We start from the raw sequence: 22,027 nt of genomic DNA on the forward strand, positions 1-22,027 counted from the left end.
TATGGGCTGTTGATGTGCAACATCAACATACATACACAAGCCCATGTCTAGCACTTACATTCACACTTGGCTTGTCGTATGTCATTAACTGTCCAGAGCATAGTGCCCTTTTGTTTCTCTCTTCTCCTGCTTAGCTGGTGAAAATCAGTCAGTGCCATGAAATCTGGCTCTTTGTATACAAATAATTAAACTGTCTTGTTTCTCGAGTTCTTCAAGGGATACTGACTTGTGAAAGAAGGAAACAATTAATGTTTAATGTGGATTTGTACCTTTGTCATAAATGGGTATGTAAGACGAAATAAGGCAAAAGGTGAAACGTTTCTTCTGATTTTCTGGGTAGCTAAGCACATGGTGCAAGAAGTTCCTCTGCTTCAAGTGCACTTCAGCAAATATAGAAGGCATTGTGTTGCCAGTCTCTTCTCAGACAATAGAGTTTGCAATTTGAAAGCCTTTCTTCTCAAGATTTTGTGCTGATTATTCCTTTGGCTTGCACTTACCTACACCCTGTTTGTTTTTTGTTATTAGTGCTTCAGGAAGATTGCATTTCACCTAGAAAATCCAGCAAATAAATAAACTCTGCACTTGAAAAATGAGCTCAAATAAGACTGCCTGGAACAATGCTTGGAAATCAACTGTGGGTGTTGAAGAACTGTATAAAATCTGAACTTCAGTAACACCAACAGCTATATCGCTATTATAAAGGGTTGAAATCTTTAATTTCAATTTTAAAATTGAGTTTCCTCAATAGCAATATTAGTGCATGTTGTAGTTAAACACCACCAGGCTTAAAACCATCTCATTTGGAAGAGCCTAGAGGTCGCTGACTCACAGCAATAGACAGAATCCCACAGGTCAGGGTCTCCAAAGGTCCTTGGGGACAGAAAGATAGAACGATACACTCAAGAGTTTTTTTCAAAAGAACTGATGATTAGTTTCCTTGTCTTCTTGAAATGTATTTGAAAAAAGTACCAGTCCCTATAGCAAGGAGTGATTTTTTCCAGTTTTTCTTGATTGTTTCCAATGAACAGAGATTTTAGGACAGGTATGTCATAATCCATGATGGGAAAAGATACCATTTTTTGCACTAGTCGATTCTGTAAGAATAAGGTGACTGCATGTTGATAAAGATGCACAACTGCTTCATAACAAATGTGTCACAATTTTTCTAGTGATTATAATTTGTGAATTAGAGCTAATTAAAGTATGTCAGTAACCTACTGTAAAGAATGGCTGATTGCCAGTTGTAGGAAAGATTTTGGAGCTTCCTACAAATTTTAATTTTGATGAATAAATTTAGATTTAAAAACATGCGCTCTGATAAGAGGTATTTATTTTTTGTTTATGTGTCAGTGATATTGTTAATAACAGAAGATTTACAGACTAGGTGTTTTCATAGATGAGAAACAATTTGCCATGCAACTATTTTTGTGCTTCCTTTTAAAAACATTTTAACCACACGCAAGGGTGAATGGTTTACTGTCATGAGCACAATGCAGATCTGACCTTCTGTGAAAAGGCCTCCTCTGATGTATGTGGGATCTGTCTGATAGCTCACGGTGCTTCCAGGACGGAAAGGATGGACAATGTCCTTGCAGCACCATCTGGAGCACCGTATGCCTGTAAGGGCAGAGTACAGGCTCTGCAGCTGCCGTGGGGCTGCTTTTGGCTGGATGAGCTGGCAGCAGTGCTGAAGGGTCCTGGCTGCCTGTGGTGTGCAGATTTGCAGGGTGAAGGGTGGCAGGGCAGCTCCACTGTTGTGGGCAATGCAGATATTCTCATGGTCATGATTGGCATTAATGGGAATATTGTGAACACATTGATTGTCTATTTGTACCAAACACTGCCCCAACTAAAAATCCAGCAATACCTAGTTCCTATGTGGCACTTCTTATTAGGACACCTTTAATGAGAGAGTGTATTATTAGCTCAGTATTGCAGAAATGACTTTTGAGTGATGAGGAGATTTCCACCAAAGCTATGTCTTGAATTTGTCTTTCACACCTCTCTCTGGATCACAGCTGTGTGTTGGAAGGATGAGAGGTCCTGGGAATTTTTGTTTCACGTGCCCCACAGCTTATGTGATATCCCAGCAGGAGGGCAGTTCTGTATCTAACACAGAGGTTAAAGTTGTGGAAAAGCTTTTTAAACAGAGTTGGATCTGTGTCTCTCACCAGTTGGTCTTCTTTAAGGTAACTGCAAATGGCTTGCTGTATTGTTATTTCACCCAGCAAAGCTGATCCTAAAATGAGTAAACAGGACTCAAAATGTCTCAGTTACTCAAAATTTTTCAAATTTCTGAATTAATGTGTATGTCTATAACTGGAGGGAAAGTAGAGAGGAAAAGAAATCCACTCAACATGGTGCAGCTTCGACAGTCTCCTTGAAAAGCAGCATTAGCATCATTGTGGAACAGCATTGTGTTTGGCTATGAGGTGCAATTGTTGAACAGAGATGCTGTCTGCCAGTGTCATTTCATTGAAGAATTACGTAATAATTTAAAGAAAAGGGGTCTCCTTCTATTTAGACCACTCACATCCTCACACAACTGGGTCAGAAATTAACAAGTCCATAAAAGTACCTTGAAAATACTCAGGATGACATAGAACTAAAGAGTGGAGAGAAAGAGGATTTTAAGGCAGTTTGATCTGTGGTATTCCTGACCAAATAATAAAGGCAATCTCAATCCAGAAGAAAAGGGTGACATATAGGTTGTTTGAGAATTCAAAAGAATATGAAAGAATATATGCTGGCATCATCACCACAGTGTAAGTGTCATCTTTACAAATACCCTCAGCTTTACCACTATCACCAGTTGTGGAATTATTGCAGATAACAATATTTTGACTTCTAAGCTATGTGTCACACTGAAGCTAAAACACTGTCAGTCTACGTGGCTGCAGTCATTGCCATTACGTCCAGAGAAGACATGGCTTCTTTTTTGAGCATATGCAAGACTGAAAACTTTTCATTTTCAGATGATTTGAAATGTCCTTACAACACATTTACTAATTTTACATTTTGCTGAATTAAAGTTAGCTTTTGAACCTTTGAAAACAGATGAAATTAGCTGGAGAATGATGTTAGGAAAATGCTAATGGTGTTAGTATAAAACAGCTAAACTAATAATTGCTTTTGAAGACATAAGCATATCCAGTGTAAATTAGTTGTATCCTGAGTCTGGAAAAAGGACAGATCATCTGTCTGTTTTTTCAGTTAATCAATAGTACCACCTGTGCTTTTTCATTGACTTCTTAATGCTATAGTCTAACACCAACAGCCAGATCTGCAGCAGTCTAAATTGGCCTAATGGATCATTAGAGCTCTACTGATAAATGCCAACTGGGGAGCTGGTGTGGACCATAGGCTGGAAACTTAGGAAATGAAATAGCATCAATACTGTTTTACAACTGGTTTCATTCATTTCTTGTAGCCCTCTGTATTGTGTAGTGGCTTATTTGATTGCTGTGTTGACTCGAGCAGGGATAATGTTAGCAGCAAATAATGCAAGAAGAACTGATTGAAATTGGATTGCTAGGTGTTACAAGGTATTTGACAGGAGTCTGGGTTGACTGATCATGCAGACCTTAAACTGCCTCTTTAGTGAAGGTAGAAGAGATGCGTGGAAGATAGGTATTGGCAGTTTGAGTTCTCACTATTCTGTGCATCTTTACTTGTCTTCATTCAGTGTGCAAAATGAAATTAAAAGTGTCTTTATGTTACTGGGCTAGTGAGGATATAGACCAGGTGATGAGGCAGATGGATAGATTGTGCAGTCCTAGCTAAGACTCCTCCAACAGTGGCACTTGCAATTATTTCCTGTGTCACAGTGTGGTAGTTTGTTTTGGTTGTTTGGTTGGTTTTTATTTTATCTACAGGCTGAAATAGCATCCAGGTGTGTCCCATTTCCCGTCTGTTGATTGAGATTGATACCTCTGGTGTTTTGATGGGTTTTCTGTTCTTTTTTATATATTTTCATGGCTAGAAACACAGCTCACCTTTGCTTATATTTCCATTCAGCAATGACCAAATGAATAGTTTTATTTAAAGTTGTTCTCTGGGTTCTTCTTTTCCAACTGGGTGCATCTCTCTGCTGCTTCCCTTTATAAATCCTCTTGGCTCATTGCCTTCCAGTTTTGGTGCAACCTCACAACAGGAGGCTATTTTTCTGGCAGCGATCCTCTGTTTTGCAGGTGTTGCAGTTGCTTTTCTCCATTCAGTGTGTAGCAAGTCACTTTTTTATCTTCCATACATGTTAGAAAGGATAGTCTACAGTGACTAAACATGACTGGAGAGCTTCTGTGAGAATCTGAGCAGCAAAGCCTGGTGCAAGATGAAAGGCATGGGGGCAGCAGTGCCTGTGGAGGACGTGCTGTGACACCTGCCATGGCCCTGGGTGCCAGCAAGCTCAGAATGTGCCATTGCCTGGGGGCTCCTGAGGCCTCACAGCTGACATGGTAGGAAAGGCTTGGACATACAAAAATCTCTGAACGAGACCATTTTCCTTGTTACGCAGTTGGATGTAAAAGACAAATGCTTATTATGTGGAGGAGACAGTGAGGCCTCCTAGAAAGTTTTTTTTTCTCTGTGGTTACTTTCTGAGGCAGTCGTGTTGTAAGGCAGTGGTGTACATAAGAAAGCAGAAGCTGTGCTATTGTTTGCAGACCTCTGGGCTTCAGAAGGCCAGTGACACTGTGGGGTGGAGACTCGGCAGAGGTGTTGTATTTATGGCCAGCTGATTGAGCATGTGTGCTTCCTTGGGGTGATACTACTCCACTTGCCTGCTCCTTTGCCCACTCTCTTGAGTTATGGCAAGGGAACCCCAGGGAACCCCTGGGCTGGAGCAGTGCTCCATTTCAGCATATGTTGCCAGTGAATTCCTAAACTTCGGGCTTCAACTTCTTAGGGATGCTTTTCTGGAGTTTGGCAGGCAAAAAATGCTTTGGCAGAAAGGACATAGTGTTTTCCATTTGTATCTCAGGGTCCTAGGGAAACTGCTTCAGTATTTTCCTCTAGGGTGTGTGAAGTTGAACATTGCAATGTCTTTGCTTATAGCTGAGGAGACCTTGGACAAGAGACTTCTTTTAGAGCACCTTGTCTCAGAGGACGAGTTTTGCATTCAGCAAATTGGTTCAGGGAGTTATTTTGTTTGTATCTCTTTGTCAAACTTGCCAAGCAGTGCACAAAAGTAGAACAATGTCAAAGGTGAACATTTGAGGCAACCAAATGATAAGGAAGGGTTTCTAGCAAGGGCAGTGGTCAAAATAAAAAACATCTGACAAGCTTCCCTCTTACTCCTCTTTGCAGTATTTTACATTCTTTTGTTATCTCTCAGGCCTAGTGTGGTCAGTCAGCTAAGTCCATAGGCACAGCTTTTAAAAGTGATATTTTAAGGGTGTTTCTTCGTGAAAGTCTTTGCAAACTGACTCAGAAAAGGGTACAATATTTCTCCCATCCCAGAGTATAATATTTTGCAGCTTTTCCCCCCAAGCATCAGGTGAACTGCTCAGATTTGCCTCAGTTTTTCAAACTCAGTGACTGAGGACAAGAAAAAAAGGTAGCCTGAATTTCTTGTGTGGTAATAGAAAACCTTATCTTTATTGTCTTTAGGCCATCCCATCCTAGAGTTCTGGTAAACTTACTGCCAGTGCACTCACTACAGTGCAGGAAGAGTCCTTTTTCTCTGCGTTGCAGGTGTTCTTGCAACACAGTTTGCTATCTGTAAAATTGAAAAACCTTGCCTTTTAAATTTCTTGTGGCAATCCATCTCAGATGGCAGTGGTTGTCTTGTAGGGATCTTAAAATTAACAGGAAACCTGATTTAAGGAATCATTCTTCCCACTGGCTTTTCAATGCAGTTTTATTTTATCCAGACACACCTCTTGGTTGTCCATTTTTTGGCCTTAAATTATGGGTAAAGATGCAGAAACCACATATGCTGTGCAAGTAGTTTCTGTCAGCTGCAAGATCACTAGAACTGTTTAGAAGGGATGCTCAGATTTAGTAGAAAATACTGCACCATTTTCATTTTGTTGGGTTTTTTAAATTACTGTTACTGTTTTTTAAATAGAAAGGAGAGCTCAATGAAATAAGAGCTATACTGAGGCTAGATGTGTCAATGCAGTTATGAGTTAGGAAAAGGTTGTACTGTGTATGTGAGAGCAAAAAAATCAAAGAAGAAGGCATATGAAAGAGGTGAGGGAAAGGCAAAATTAAGTATCAAATCCATCTGTGTTGCCAAAAAGATACAATAGTGGCACGAGAGATATCAGTGTAATCAGAGGCAATTATTTTTAGTGAACTGTCATATGTTTAGGAGTATTAAAGAATGTTTTTCATGAAAGTGAATAAAATAAAAGCCCAAGAAGCAGAAGTTGTCTGATTTGATGCTATTTTAGAGTGTGAACATTGAATTATCTCTGTTCTTTGTGTACACAGAGAGGAAGAAATATGAGCACTCTCTTTTTTGGGAGCCTCCTCAGGTGCATGCTGTCCTTCAAGGCTTTTCTGTCAATGATAGCACTGGGATTAGGAACCAGAATTATGGTCGGAAGGTGCTCACTGTTGGCAGATGCCATTTCGCAGGCTCAGCAAAGCTGCCTGGGATCATCACAGCCTCTCACTAGTCCTAAAGCTACTGGCTCACAATTCCAGCGCTTCTGATTGCCCCAGGAGATATGACTTGGATGCTGATGACATACTCAGACAGACTGAGCTGGTGCTGGAACAAAATACGCCCCAAACTATTCCTAGCACATTAATTTGATGCTTAGAATCAGATTTTTTCCTTGCTATTTTTTCCTCCCTTTTTCCTTCCTTCACATTCTTGTCTGCTAGTCCCTAAATTAAGAGGAAAAAGAAAGCTATTACAGTACTTCTGAGACTAGTGTTTAACTAAAATGTGAGATCTGATAGAGATCTCTCATGCATCTGAACACACAGCAGTTAGCTTGCAGAGTGAGAAGATGGAATACTAGATTTTTTCAGAGTTCATAGAAAAGCGAAGACCTGAAAGAATTTTCATGTGTGGAGTTTGAGTAACAGAGAGTAGCTACAGCTCTGCCCCAATGAATTTTTTTCCAAGTGACTAGGTAGTTAGTTTCTCTGCAAATTATAGTTGGGCATAAACTTCAAAGTTATATGTGATGCTAAATTATGTGATCTAGAATATTCTATACAATCTTCATATATTTGCACAAAATGTTTGCAACAGGAAGACCATGGCAATCTGCATACTACAGCACTTGGCCTGCACCATGCAAGCTGTGGTGGTATGTCCAGTCTGCTGCTGAAGTTATAAATTCTGATGATCTTAAACCATATGTTTAAGGTGCTTGGTCAATCCTGATGTAAAGAGTATTTTTTAAAACTGTTAGTTTTATTTTACTCTTGTTCTGCCAAAAATTAGGATATGATTTACTAATTTTTATAAGTTTGGGTTGAAGTTCTTCCATGAATCCCGATGGGTTTTAGCCTGATAGGTGAAGGGAACCTTCTTCTTTAGACAATTCGTGATATGTGTCTGCTCACAAAATCATGTTTAGAGTTTTGCTTGATTGAACAAATACAAATATTTTTTCTAGTGGCTTGTTGTTGGGCAGATTTTTAAAGTCTTAGGCCTTTTGCACCTTTTAAAATTTTCAGTACAGTGTGCAGATGTTCAACAGGGGTTTTTTTGAATGTGATATATGCACAAGGAGTATCACTGCCTTCCTCCTTCACCTTTTCTTCTGTGTACAGATGAGGGGTTTAGACTTGGAAAGAAACATTTGGAAAAAAACACCAGCTGAGTCTCTCAGTCCTCCTGATGATCTTTTCCACTTTTCCATTTATAATGCAAAAATGTTCCCCACACTTCTGTTCTCTGACTTTGCAGGAGTTCTGGTGGCCCGAGTCGCTCTGGGTGAGCAGTGGGGGATGGCTCTGGGCATGGAGGGCAGTGCTGCTGCCCCAGCCTGCCCTGCTGCTCTTGCAGAGCTGGGCAAACTGGAGAAGGAGCCCTCTCCACCCTGTGCTCTGTCCTGGCCTCGCTGCCCTCTTTCTGGTTTCCAGCAGTCTGAATCTTACATTTGCCTCTGTAAAATCTGCCTCGTTTAGTGCCTGCACTTGATTAACTAGTTATTCACTTTAAGGTGATATTTTAAAATACATCTAGGGCTCTCTGAAAGCCCCTGCCATCCGTGTACTGCTGCACCATGCTGCCTTCTTAGTGCTGGCTGCATGAAGCCTCCAAGGAAATCTATCAGGAGGTGGTTTGCCTGGGAAGAAGTGGGAGGCTACTGCACTTGGCAGCGTCTCAGAAAAAGTTACTTCACCTCATCCTACACAAACAATTACAGGACAGTAAAGAACTTACTGAGTAAGAGGGAGAATTCTCAGGAGGGCATGTGCTAAACTTCTTTTTAACTTTGTTAAAGAACAAAACTGAGCTTGTGATGGCCGTGGTTGTGAATGTACTCACACTGTTTGCAGAGCTAGAAATATAATTACAGCTTGTTTTTTCTATTTCTTTGCTTTTCAACAGAGTATTGAGAATTTGAAAAGTGGAATTGACTGATACAGTGTTCTAAAAGGAATAGGAGCTGGTCTTTGTGTTGACAGGAGGGAAAGTTGAGAAATTGCATATGGGTACTTTTCTATACACGAAACATATTAGTATGAATTGAATAATGAATAACCTAATCAGATTTGTAGCCAAGCTTGCCTGTCATACTGTGATAATTACTAGCTACCCAGGGCCTTAGTACCAAGCAGATCCCTCCCCACCTCTCAACCTGTTTTATTTTTCAGAAGTGATTTCTTTATAGGAAAGAAGTACTTAGGCAATGAACTGACTTGGCTCAATCCAGTAACCAGAAACACTTCCCAGTGCAGGCATTGCCATATATCCATAAGCTGTTTCTTAACAGCTTCAAATGGTGACATCTTTGGCCTGAGTGAGGAGCAATTCATCATGGTCATGGAGTACTGGCAATATCAACAGTAGGTGGCTCCCTGTGGAAGCAATTATAGCCACGTTCAAAAGTACAAACCAAAATGATTCTCAAGAGTATGTCGCAGGTGATAAGGACATGTAAGAGGAACAAGAGCAAGTAATTGTTTAAAATCCTCTATTGTGCGAATTTATTTTTTTCAATAGGGAGAACAAAACAAAGTCATTCTTAGTCTGAAAGCTGGTCATTCGATATGTAATGCCATTTCTGGACTGATGGCCTACCGGTTCTCCTTTCTTCCTGGCTAAGAAGCTCCTTCAGTGAGGTGTTTTGGAGAAGTCTTCAATGATCCGTTGTCAACTCTGCATAATTTTTTTTTTCACCCAGGAGAAGGAAGGATGGGACCAGATGATCTCCAGAGGTCTCTCCAAACTCAGCTGTCCTGTGAATCTCTGAAAATAAACTCTCTGTTCTGTATTAAACTGAACAAGAAGCAGGTGCTTTGTGCTGGGTTTTGGATGTTTTGTATGTGCAGTTCTAGGCTGGCTCCTAGGTCGGTCCAGTGGCTAGTGAGTCTGTTGAAGTTGTGCTCAGACATTTGATGTGGATTGAGGGGCTCCTCAATCCACATCAAATTTCTTGTTTTGGCTGGGAAATGCTGAGTTCCACCCATAGCAGAAGTCGCATTAGAAACCCAGGCAGAGGTTGACAAAATATAATACGAAGTATTTTTGCTCACCCTTGCAAGTAAACCATATTAAAATGTTTGCATGGTGGTTACTGCACTCCTGTCTGGTTTTTCAGGTTCCCTGTTGTCTGCAGGATAGTCTCAATAAAGCAGCACAGTCCAGACTCCTAATGCTGTATTCCCAGGCATAGGAAAAGGGTCCAAGTTATCTTTATGTGCAATTCCAGTGGCTGGTCCAGAACTCACCTGGTGGTGGAGAGAAGATGCAGGAGAAGCGGAGGGGGCTAAAACTTCTGGGAAATTATGGGGCAAGAAGGATGCAAAGGTTTCCTTTCCTTGTTGTCTCACACATTATTACCAATATCTTCAAGGCAGAATGAGAGTACAAGAAGAGTGCAGTTTCTTGGAGTATATCAGTATATACTGATCTGTATCTGGATTTTTGCTTTACCTGACGTAGTGCATACCTCTCTTCCCATGCCCTTAGACTGTGGACTTCTGAGTGTGAATATGTGACTAAGCTCTGTAACCTGCAGTTGGGGTCAGGGACACACAGCTGGTGATGAACACTGAAAGAACAACTGGAAAGTGAGGCAGCTATCTGTGGGAACACTTGGACACTCTATAATCTGTTTCTCCCAGTTTTGCTTTTGTTTTCCTATGTAGTGTTTTTATTAGACACAGCTGATATCAACCAAGAAGTTTGCATGCTAAAGGGAACTGGACTGTTAAGTCTGAATTACATTGCTCTTGGCAGTACCTTTTGACTTCCTGAGATGTGCTGTGGCTTTGATGAAGAGAACAGAGCTCAGCCATCTCAAAAAGAAGGCAAAATACAATGTTGAGGTGCATTAACTCTAATGTTCATGACTAGCCTTTGCTGTTCCTTGAAGTGGCAGTGCAACTAGCTGGCAATTCATAGGGCTTCTCGCTTGACTAACTGATTTTTAAGGTCAAAAAAGACAGGGAGAGCAGGGTAAATAATAAAGAATATCTGCATTGAACTCCTGTGTACCAGAGGTCACGGATTTTGTTCCAGCTGTTCTCTGCATCATTCAAGAAACATGTTACCTGCTGTCAGTCACTATAGAGCCTTCATTGATAAAGATGTCTTTAAAGAAATTATGTGGCACTGCATGTGACATTTCAGCAATAGTCACAAAGGGATGACATCTCTTAAATACAGAAAGACAATGGGTGAAGCTTTTAATGACACCCAAAGCACCAGTAGAACATTCCACTTCCAACAGCTATTGGATAACTCCCAGCATAGAGACAAGGGATCCATGGAAGAAGAGAAAGAGAGCAAAACATGCTAAAACCTGTGAACTCTTGCTTCTATCTGTTTGTGGTTTTTTTTTCTGATAATTGTGGATCTTCAGGGTGTGATTGCTGCTGTCAGGACATATTGGTCATATGCTGTTCAATTCTGGGTGCTGTTTACAAGGCTGTACTTGCCAAGGGATGTCCAGAGATGACAGGGGAGCAAGGGAAGGCACAGCAAAGTTCAGCTACACTTGTCAGCTTTGTGAACAATGTATTTCTGCTTAGCCGCCAAAAACAGTAGATTTACTATGCCTCTGTGTAAATCTCAAGAGATTGAAGAAACAATTCCGAACTAAAATGCATTCTCCCTTAGGGACTTCTTTCAGCACCAAGCCCAATTACTTTTCAAATGGAGGGGTTAGCCCTCCAGGGAAGCCATAAATATGTCCATAGTTAGCTGTAGTGGGTTAAAAATTCCCAACTGCCCTATTACAGGAATCTAGTAAAGAAAACAGTAGACAGCTCTCCCTAGTAAAAGTACTAGCAGGTGTTTTCTAGGAATCAAAGTCATGCTGCACAATTTATTCTTTAATATCTAGTTTATGAAAATTTAGTGTATCTGTGGTTGAACCTGGCCACTTCTGTTCTTTGAGTCATGGCCGGTGTAGGCATTTTAAGTGTCTTGATAATTTCTTATGGAATAATTGAATGTTTTGAGTTGGAAAGGATCTTGAAGATCATTTGTTCCAACCCAACCATGTCAGGTACATGTTTCACTAGGCCAGATTACAAATGCTATCCAGCACTTGGCCTGAACACTTTCAGGGATGTGGTATCCACATCTTCCTTGGGCGACCTGATCCAGTCCCTCACTGCCCTCTGAGTAACACAGCCCTCTTCTTGACATCTAATCTAAATTGCTCCTCTTTTTGTTTAAAAATATACCTTCTCCTACAGCTCCCTCTTCTAAATAAGACCCGTTTAGATACTGGAAAGTGCTATTCAGCAGTTTATTCTCCTCCAAGCTTAATAACTCCAGCTTTCTCAGCCTCAGAGAAGTGCTCCAGCCCTTTCATCATTATCATGACCAAAGGTGCTGCTCTGGACTCAGCTCAGCAGGTCCCTGTCCCTCCTGTGCAGGGACCCCAGCTCTGGATGCAGTGCTCCAGGTGGGTCTGAGCAGAGCAGAGCAGAGCAGAGGGGCAGAATCCCCTCCCTGCCCTGCTGCCCACGGGGCTCTGGATGCAGCCCAGGACACGTTTGGCTCTCTGGGCTGGGAGTGCCATGGCCAGGGCATGTCCAGCCTCTCACCCACAGCACCCCCAAGCCCCTCTGGGCAGGGCTGCTCTGGGGCTGTTCATGCCCAGCCTGTGCTGATACCAGGGGTTGATCTGACCAAGGTGCAGCACCAGCACTTTGGTCTGGTTAAACCTCATCAGATTCCCATGGCCACACTTCTCGAGCTTGTCCAGGTCCCTCTGGATGGCATCCCATCCTTCAGGAGGTCTCCTGTCCTGTTCTGTAGTGGACTAGCTTTCTCTGTGCTTTCTTTTGCTGCTCATGTATCAGCAGAAGCTATCTGTTGTCTTTCTCATTCCTTGCAGGTTTCCCTTCCCAGCTGTTCCCTTCCTAACTCCCTCTGTGCCTTCATCCTCTGTTCCTCCCTGACAACCTGTCCTTGCTAAAACCTTCTGTAGTAGCTTTTTAAGTTTGAAGTCACTCAGAAGTTACCCCTTCAGCCAAACTTGCCTCCTGCTTAACCTTCTTGTTTCTTCGCACTCTGTACATATGCTTTAGAGAAGTTGCTTTTCAAGTTCAGCCCTTTCTCCTGAGTCTCTTGGCATTTAAGGTAATTGAGTTCTTCCAGGCTACCACTTACCAATTTCCTGAACAAGCCAAGAGAGTTGCTCTGAAATCCAGGATCTTTATTCTGCCTTTTGCCTTCATTGCTTTCCTGAGTATTTCAAATTCTTATTTCTCCTCACAGTCACTCAGTCTAAGGCTGTCATCAGCCTTTACGTCCCTATCCATTTCTTCCTTAATTCATACAACATCCAGCAGTGCAACTTCACTACTTAAAGAAGTACCTGCAGAAAAAAAAGTCTCTGATGCTCTCTGAATTTCCTACACTCTGCTGTTCTGCTCTGCCAGCAAATGTCTCAAAATTCCCCCAAGAAAATATGTAATTATGAAGTTTCTTCCAGTTGTTTAAAGGCTTCATCTACTTCCTCTTCTTGACTGGGCAGTCTACAGTATGTGCACACCATGTTAACCCTTTGTTTGCTACCCCCATCATGTGATCCATGAGACTTCATCCTTGATTTCTTGGATCAATGATATACTGAAATAATGGGACAACAGTGTGCAATACTTTAAGAAAATTTTAGACACTAAGGTGGTGAGAAAATATGTTTGCACACAAGACGAATATCATCTTTTGCTCCCTGAATGACTTGGGATGAGCCATTTCCCCTCTTTGCTTCCCCAGGTCTCAGACTGTGAAGTTCCTGTGGTACAAACCTACCATAACAGAGATAGATGATGTGCACTATGCCACCTTCCAAAGATTGCAGGCATCACTGCATTTGTGTTCCCAAATGCAACTTGCATCCTCTCTTCATGGAGGCTAAAGTTTGGTGATATAGAGGACCTGCAAGAGCAGTTTCCATTGAAAATGTAGGAGGGAATGTCCCCATGCACAAAAGAAAGATTTGGAAGGAAACATGGTTGCCAGAAGCATGTTTGTACAGGATTTTCTCATTACCAGGAACATAGTGATTTTGGGCATGGCAGTGGAGAAGGTCGTACCCTAATTTCCTCTGCTAAGTGTAAGGATTTTGAATTTCTGTGAGTTACACAAGTAAGCTGTCTGGGGTAACAGAGCAGATTAAGGTAAAAGGAAATGTAGATGAGTGCACGATGGAAATTAATATTTAATTGACCTGTTCAAATTACTTATTCATGTGGAAAGACAAAATATTTGCTGTATTTTTTGTTCAGGAAGAATCTTTACATACTTTTGAACAGCTGACTTCTGCTTCATTTTGTGGCAACCAAATTAAGTTTTATTTCCCTTTTGTAATATGCTGTAGGACTTTGTTGTTTGGGTTACAAAACACGGAAATTCTCAGAGCACAGTGCTGTTTTCTCATTACCGTCCACATAGGAATATCTATTTTTAGGCTCAAATATGTGCACAAATACTTTAATGAGGAAAAATTATTTTTTTGACCTATTCTACTTGCAGTGTTCAGGTGTTTCCAACTGTAGTGTTTTCACATTTAGACACACACACACACACACACACACACACACACACACACACACACACACACACACACACACCTACCTCTGTGTTTTTCATTACCTGTAGCTAAAAGCTACCTCTTGACAGGTATTTCTCTTTAGTTTTCTGCTGTGAGAATTGTACTGCCTTTCTTGACTAAAGTAGTTTTAAAGCATTTTAAACCAATATGTGCCTACTGGCAGTGCTGGGGTCAAGTTTTGCTACTACGTTTTCTGCAACTTCAGGTTGCCCATGTCTGCAGATCAGAAGATAAAAGACAAATGGTTTAATTAGTCTTAATACCATTTCCAGCCTACTGCTCTAATCAATTGATCATGTTTACACAGGTACATTATTTGGCATAAACCACTACAAAAATATAATGGACTTCAATGGGCAAAGGGTGGGTTTGCAAAATCCATCCCTTCCTAATATCAGTAGTTGTGCCTTGTTTTAAACAAGACTGGATTTACTTTGATTTCTAGATTAGTGCAGGTTACACTGAGCAGAACATTTAATGCATCTCATTGATTTTGCCTGTAATACTGTTGATACACAGTTCACTGATCTAATAATTTGTTTTACAATTAGAATTCTGTATGCAGATCTAGTCCCCAAGGATATCAATGTGTAACCAGATACTGCGTGATCTAATCAGGTTCTGCAAGAAATATATTATCACTTCAACGCCTAGCAGTAGAAAGCTTCATCAAAATAGAAAACTTATCTAATATTTAAAGCAAAATACAGTTCAAAGAGATAACCACGAGAAGCAGGTGCATACAAAATTTAAAGACATTTCCCAGACTAAACAAAGCCAAATCCAAGCCAGAGTCTAAGATGATTTGTCCTGACTCCATTTATTGTTAAAGAAGAAAATATTATAGCTGCTGCTTCAGTTTACTGGGTTTATTCCAGTTCAGGTAAAGTAGCATTTCTCTCAGAAATGACTGACTAGCAGAATTGCATTAATGTGATACTTGCTACAGAATGCTTGCTTTGGAAAGTAATTTTGAAAAGCACCTGCAAAAGCGTTGGTGACAGGCAAGACTAGTGCTCTGAACTCATTTTGATGTAGGATATGGATCTCTGAGTGCCTAGTACTGCAGTCCATTTCCAGAATACAAGTCCTGCTGACCTTGAAGGAGTTTAGCACGCAGTGAATTTCAGGCTGAGCAGCAGACCTGCTTGCTGCTGTGTCTGACCAGAGCATCTATGGCTGGAATAGCAGGAGTGTGGCTCTGCCAGCAGCTGGACAGTGTTTCTGTATAAACTGCCAGGTGCAAACACCAGGTGTTCAGCAGGGTAATGGTTGACAAAGGTGATATGCATCTCCTAGGGTCAGCTTATCTCTTCATAAAACTTTCATGTTGATGTCTAAATGCTGAGCTCTGTTAATTGTGGCTTTTGAGATTGTGAGGTTTTACGAATGGGCATACCTTGAGACAGAGAATTTTGTATAGCAAAGTGCCATACGTGTTTGTATTCATGTGTCATATGTATTTATGTTGTAGAAAATGGTGACTCCTGTACACAGGCATGTTAAGTTTTATGTCCCTTTCCTGTTAAGAGCATGCAGCAGAGTTTCTGAATTTTATCAGTAGAATGCAATGCTATTCTTGGCTCTATCTGTTGTACTTATTTAACAAAGGAAAGAATTTTAGAAGTAAATTTAAGAAGTTAAACAGCATTCAGTAACCTTACAGATGACCAGATGACACTTGAAATTAAGATTAGAAAAATTGTATTCCTTGATTTTTTTCCAACTCCTATTTTGTCTGGCTATGAAGGTCTGTGTGTAAAAGGATGTTGGTTTGTTTGCAGGGCCAAGCTCTCCACCTTGGCTCAAGGGATTTATTGTGTGACTAGCTTTGCTACCAGAATTGCTTTGATGTTCAGAGACTACTGGGTTCATTGAGGCTAGAGGCATAAGAGCTGGAAGAGAGTGACTGAGCACCTAGACAAGCAGTGAAATAGACTTTCTTTCGAGTTTCTACAAGGTGTTGTTGGAGCAAATGCTGCCAGACAAATGTACTGTTGTTGAGGGAAAGGGTAAAGGAGGTGATTGGTGGATGTTGGTACAGGTCAGAAAATTATTTTCATTGAGAAAAATGTACTAAAGGCTTTTAATATATGAGTACAATACTGATAAATTTTCTCTCTTGTGTTTTTAGGGTCTCATGACTCTTTTAGCTTCTACATTGATGAAGCCTCTCCAGTTGGGCCCGAGCAGCCAGAGACAGTCCAGAATTTTGTGTCAGTTTTTGGGACTGTGGCTAAAAAGCTGATGAGGAAGTGGTTGGCTACACAGACCATGAACTTCACCAGCCAGCTGGGGGCAGGTATACGGTATTTTGATCTCAGAATTTCCACCAAGCCCAGAGACCCAGACAATGAACTCTACTTTGCTCATGGTTTATTCAGTGCCAAAGTCAAGGAAGGTCTGGAGGAGATCAATGCGTTTCTCACTGAGCACCCGAAAGAAGTGGTCTTCTTGGACTTCAATCATTTCTACGGGATGCAGAAATGCCATCATGAAAAGCTTGTCCAGATGCTCAAAGACACATACGGAAACAAAATGTGTCCTGCTATATTTGCCCACGAAGTCAGCCTCCAGTACCTGTGGGAAAAGGAGCACCAAGTGCTAGTGTTCTACCACAGCCCCGTGGCTGTCGAGGTAGCCTTTCTGTGGCCGGGCCAGATGATGCCAGCTCCCTGGGCAAACACAACAGATACGGAAAAGTTGATTCAGTTCCTGCAGGCATCAATCACTGAGAGAAGAAAGAAAGGCTCCTTTTTCATATCTCAAGTAGTGCTGACGCCAAAGGCTAGTACAGTGGTGAAAGGGGTTGCAAGTGGTCTCAGAGAAACGATCACAGAAAGGTAAGTTTGTGGCTGGTAAGGTGTGCTGACTGTGCTGAATGTGTATTTGTAGTGCTCTTTCTCCAATTTCTTTTAAAGGCACTCTAGCAGATACATTTCTTCCATGCTACTGTGGGCTGATCAGAACTTGGCATAATCATGAAATATTTAAAGAGAAACACATTGAAGGACAAGCTTTTGCATCTTGAAAGAAAATCTGCCTCTGAAGCATAATGAGATATTAGTGGATTGGTTTAATCTTCTCTTTTTTCTGAATGCAGGTTTTGCTAATTTGTTTTGTTTTCCAAATGTGGTTTCTTACCTCAAGCACTGAATATCATGTCTAGGATTTCCTTACTGGAAAATCTCTAGACAAATCTATCTGTATGATCTAGATAATCTAAGTTTCTATTTGTGCACCAGGCTTCAGATATTGGATTTAAAAAATTTTCGTCCTGGCTCATCAGCTAAGCCTGATGCTGCAGAATTTGCCTTTATGTGCCTCAAAGATACATAGTTTCTGTCCTATACCATCACACATTGTGTCAAAGACAGCAGGACACCATTTAGAGAGAATTTGACTCCTTAAAGTCTTTCTTCATTTATCATACAGGAAAGAGACAGCAGACCATTGTATAGGTTCTGTACGTGGAATAGTTTTTTGACAGGCCATTAGTTGTTACATTACCAAAAAAGCCACCTGTGTAAGACATGCATTATTTATACCATTCTGACTTTGATAAATCACAGCCAATTTTTGATCTTAAAGGCAGATATTTGTGACTATGTTCTTGACAACTTGGTAGGAAAACTGAAATTTCATGCCAAGACACAAGAGCTATTTTCTTTTTCTCCTTAAAAATAAAGAAGGGTTGCAGAGTATTAAAAAAAATTACAGTGGGGGTCAGTGGCCTGCTAATGTTTTGCTCTCTGCATGGATGTGCCTGTACAGGAAGGTTTGCTGGGAGCATATCCCCTTCAATGAGATGAAAGATGCAGGTTCTGCAAAGAAAACATGCCTATTTGAGAAAGGTTGAGCTGTTTTTATGGCAGCTTTCCAAAGCAGCTGTTAACTTGAAAAAAATAGGTAAAAACTTTACCTGACATGGTAAAACACTGACGGAAGTGTTTTACCTGTGGAAGGTTTTATGAGCAGTGGAATGTGATTTAGAAGTGCTTGTGCGATTGCACTTGCAGCTGTTGGTAAATCATTTGTCAGTGTTTTCTGGGCTCCACTCATCTGGGGAGTCTCCCTCTCTCCTGAGCCTGAAGATCACTTCTCTGTACTAAAACATTGCTTTGTTGATGGATTTTACCAATAAACACCTTGTTGTTAAGGGATTTTCTTTCCCCATGTAAACATCTTTCCGAGTGTTCCTTACAACATGAAGTAGCACAATCAGGAAACTAACAGGTCGTTCTTAAAGCTTGTTGTATCAATAAAATCACCCTCAAACCCCGTTTTCTTAATCTTTGGCTTACAATATGCTTTTTAGAAGCTGTTTGTAAAGCAGACTTGAAATAGATGCTGAGTATGTTTGACTGAGCTTTGAATGTCCAGAGCCATTGAACTCTTAGTACACCTTTCCCAGCAGCAGATCTTGAAATTGTAACTACCTTCAAAAGTCAATAAATAAATTGGGCTGAAAAACCTGGAAATGTTGTTTTGCCAGATTTCAACTGAGATTTTTCACATGATCCCAAGTGCGTAGTCACATCTGCTACATGAAAAGTTGTTTCCTTTTTTTTGCATAATTCTTTTAGCCATTATGAGAGAAATAAACCTTCAAAATAATCTCCAAGGCTAATATTTAGTCTTCCAAGTGTGGCATCTCATTTTCAATTTTTATTTTTAATACAAAAATACACTGTAGGAAGAAACAGGTTTGGAATTTATGATAATGTAGATAGAAACTGAGCCTGTATTTTGGGCTAACAGGTCTGAAAGTAAACATCAAATATATTCAGAACTGCTCCTCATTTTATGATGATTCTGTTAAAAAATAAATAAGCAAGCAATTAAAAGATGAAGTGCAATTTACACAGTAGAATTTGCACAGTTGTCTTCAATCTCACTGCCTTAATGTTTCATTAGCTTAAAAATATGTAATCCATACAAAAGATATCAAGATGTATGTTCAAGCTGTGCTATGTTTGCTACTTTGAACCACCATTCAGTAAAAATATTAGTTTGTCCTTTTCAGAATCAATACCTAGATCAAATCCCATCTTTGTGTCCAAGTAGGTAACATATGTACTTTTTTTGCCAGCTACTGCATAGACTTATACATTACACAGTTTTCTCCTTATTAAGAAATGCTGGTGAAGCACATTCTTACATTATGAATGAAATTATCTTGCTTTTGAAGATGTTTTTTAACCACAGTTGAATGGGGTTCTTCCCTCCCATTGAATTTTGAAAGTTCTGAATGCAAATGGATAAGGTTGAATTTTTCAAATAATTCTGGTGTGGGGGTTTGTTTGTTTTGGTTTGGGTTTTTTTTTTCCCCTTAAATTAAGTATTGCATTCAAGAAATGTTCCTTTGGCATTTTCACATAAAACCTGTAGTAATTTATTTTGTTTTGTTTCTCCACCTGTACAGTGGCCTTTTACATATTGACTTAGTTTTGAAAAGAGGGCAAAGTTTAGATCCTCTCAGATGCAATAAAACATACCAGATTTTGATCTCTGAAGATGGTTTTTAGTCATGAAATTGTTTATAATTTGAAGAGCAGTGGCTACCTTAGAGGGACAGCATGGTTTGCCTCAGTCACAGCATCCACTGGACCAGGAAATCTGTGAGCAGACCCCATGCTGCAATCCCATCCGGACTCCATTCTGCTGTTTTGCAGCTTATGTTAGGAAAAGAGCACAGTGAAATATTTCTCTGTAGCCAAGATGGTTGGTTTAATGGCTTTTCATCATGATTGCCTGTGGTGGTGGAGGTCCACACACACACTGCAGTAGAGCAGCCTTCCAAGGCAATATATTTCAGAAGGAGAAGGGATGTTATTCCTTAACCTGTTCCCTAGGGTGCAGATATGCAAGCTGTGAGGCCCAAAATAACCTCAATTAAAAAAAAAAAAAAAACAAAAAACAAAAAACCAGCATTTTCATGTTCCTAAGACTCGATTCAGTGAAGATATACCAGGAGAGTTCTACTGATAATGTTTGCTCACAGCTTTGCTGTCATCACAGGTAGTGTTCTGTGGTACAGTAATTAGAAAGAAGGAGAAATTAAAAGTTATGACTCTTTCTGTCCTGCACAAATACGAGAGCCATTTCTTGTAAGCCATTTCCTGTAAGGTTTTCCTAGGACCACAGTTCAGTGTAACAAAATTTGGTAACACAGATTTCACCTTCGTTACTTGAATGAGGAGCATGTCTTGCATGTGTACACATTATGTTTCTTGGATCTGATGAAAAACTTTGAGGACTATCAATGTGTTTCCAGGCTTAACATTCTGTCACACACAGAGTTTAGATGCCAAGAAATGCTCTTTGATTAGCAAACAATATATGCCAAATGAATTACATTTGCAGTGCTCATTGAATTAACTTCACAGTGAGGCAGCTGCCGTCAGTATATCTGAAAGGTGGTTGTGAGACACCCTTTTGATTAGTGTAGAGCTGTTCCTCATAATCTAGTTTGCTTTCTGATTTGCAGTGAAATTACTAATTTTATCTATGACACTTGAAACAAGCATGATACTCTCTTTGTTTTCTCTGTCATTTATTAATGTAGCAGAAGAATAGATCTCCTTCAGAAGATGCAGAAATCCTGTGGTACTTGTAAAGCTTTCAAAAAATAGAAAGTAAACACATACCCCACCAATTGTCACTTGATTTCCAAATTAATCTCTAAGGATAATGTTCCCTGTGGCTCACATATGACTAAATCCTTGCCTACCATGCTAAAGCTTCCTCCTTAGCAACCAAACCAAATTAAAAAAAAAATAACCTGCACATGAGAATGAACCTTTTGAAGTGGAGGCAAAGCATCCAATCCACACTATTAACAGAAGGGGTATAAGTAGGCCACAGAAACCATGAAGAGAAAATCCATCTCTAGGTACAGTCGTGAACTAAGCAGAGTCAGATTTAGCTAGAGAATAGATGGATAGTGTATGAAAAATGATCCCTGAAGTTGCAAGAAGTGGGATTTTTTGAGTCAGTTGCTGATGGTGCCACACCTCCGTCAGTTGAATTTTTGAGTTTCTGTGTGGCAGGAAGAGTGGGAATTGATCATATTTTAATCCACACTTCATACTGACTGATGCCATTCTTAAACTATTTTATATGAAAAAGAAAAACAACAGAAATGGGAACTGTGGCAACTGTATTTGCCTAATTTTCTGCATCCTTCCTGATTGTAACCTTGATGTCTGTCTCCATTATAGGCTCCAGGAGAGCAGCTGGTTCTGATTTTAGGACTCAAGAAACTGATGTGTCAGCTCTTTAGCTGCTAAGGGCTGAGGGGAGACTCAGTCACTCACTAATGTGTGTGGTACAAGCATGCCTGACCACACCATATTTCCCTTGACACACATCTATATTTTCCTTTTTTTCTGGTTATTATTTCCTGACAACAGAAGGCACAAAATGGCATTCTGGTATATTGGTAGACTATTCAAAAGAACTCTGGGAAATCCAGACAAATCCTTAGTATTTCTGTTCTTCCTCAAACTATCCTTAATTACTTTTCCAGTCTTTCTACACAAGAGACAATCTCTGTGTTTGCACACAGAACAGCACAGGGAGATTTCATTGGAAGAATCTATCTACCACGTCAACAGGCCTGCACAATGAAACCCCAATGGGCTGTGTATTTGTAGTGGCATTTCATCATCAGACCATCTGTCTGCGTGAGAATTTTAGTATAGCATTCCCATAGGAAGAGCTGTGTCTGATGGCTTTGGTCATGAACTTGGAACAGTATTAATTTGTCACAAAATACAAGAACACAGATTTTTTTATAACTTTGCTGAAGCATT

At 40.3% G+C, this 22,027-nt stretch overlaps 1 protein-coding gene across 1 annotated transcript in view; it reads left to right on the forward strand.

The window, feature by feature from the left end:
* The window catches only part of PLCXD3 (phosphatidylinositol specific phospholipase C X domain containing 3), a 78,851-nt gene that overhangs the window by 29,692 nt on the left and 27,132 nt on the right, over positions 1 to 22,027 (forward strand). The window contains exon 2 of the mRNA XM_014875571.2: positions 16,345 to 17,053. Within this exon, the coding sequence (XP_014731057.1) occupies positions 16,345 to 17,053 (709 nt within the window). The remainder of the gene's footprint in view (positions 1 to 16,344; positions 17,054 to 22,027) is intronic.

This window comes from Sturnus vulgaris, chromosome Z, assembly GCF_052056855.1.
Source record: "Sturnus vulgaris isolate bStuVul1 chromosome Z, bStuVul1.hap1, whole genome shotgun sequence".
Lineage (NCBI taxonomy): Eukaryota > Metazoa > Chordata > Aves > Passeriformes > Sturnidae > Sturnus > Sturnus vulgaris.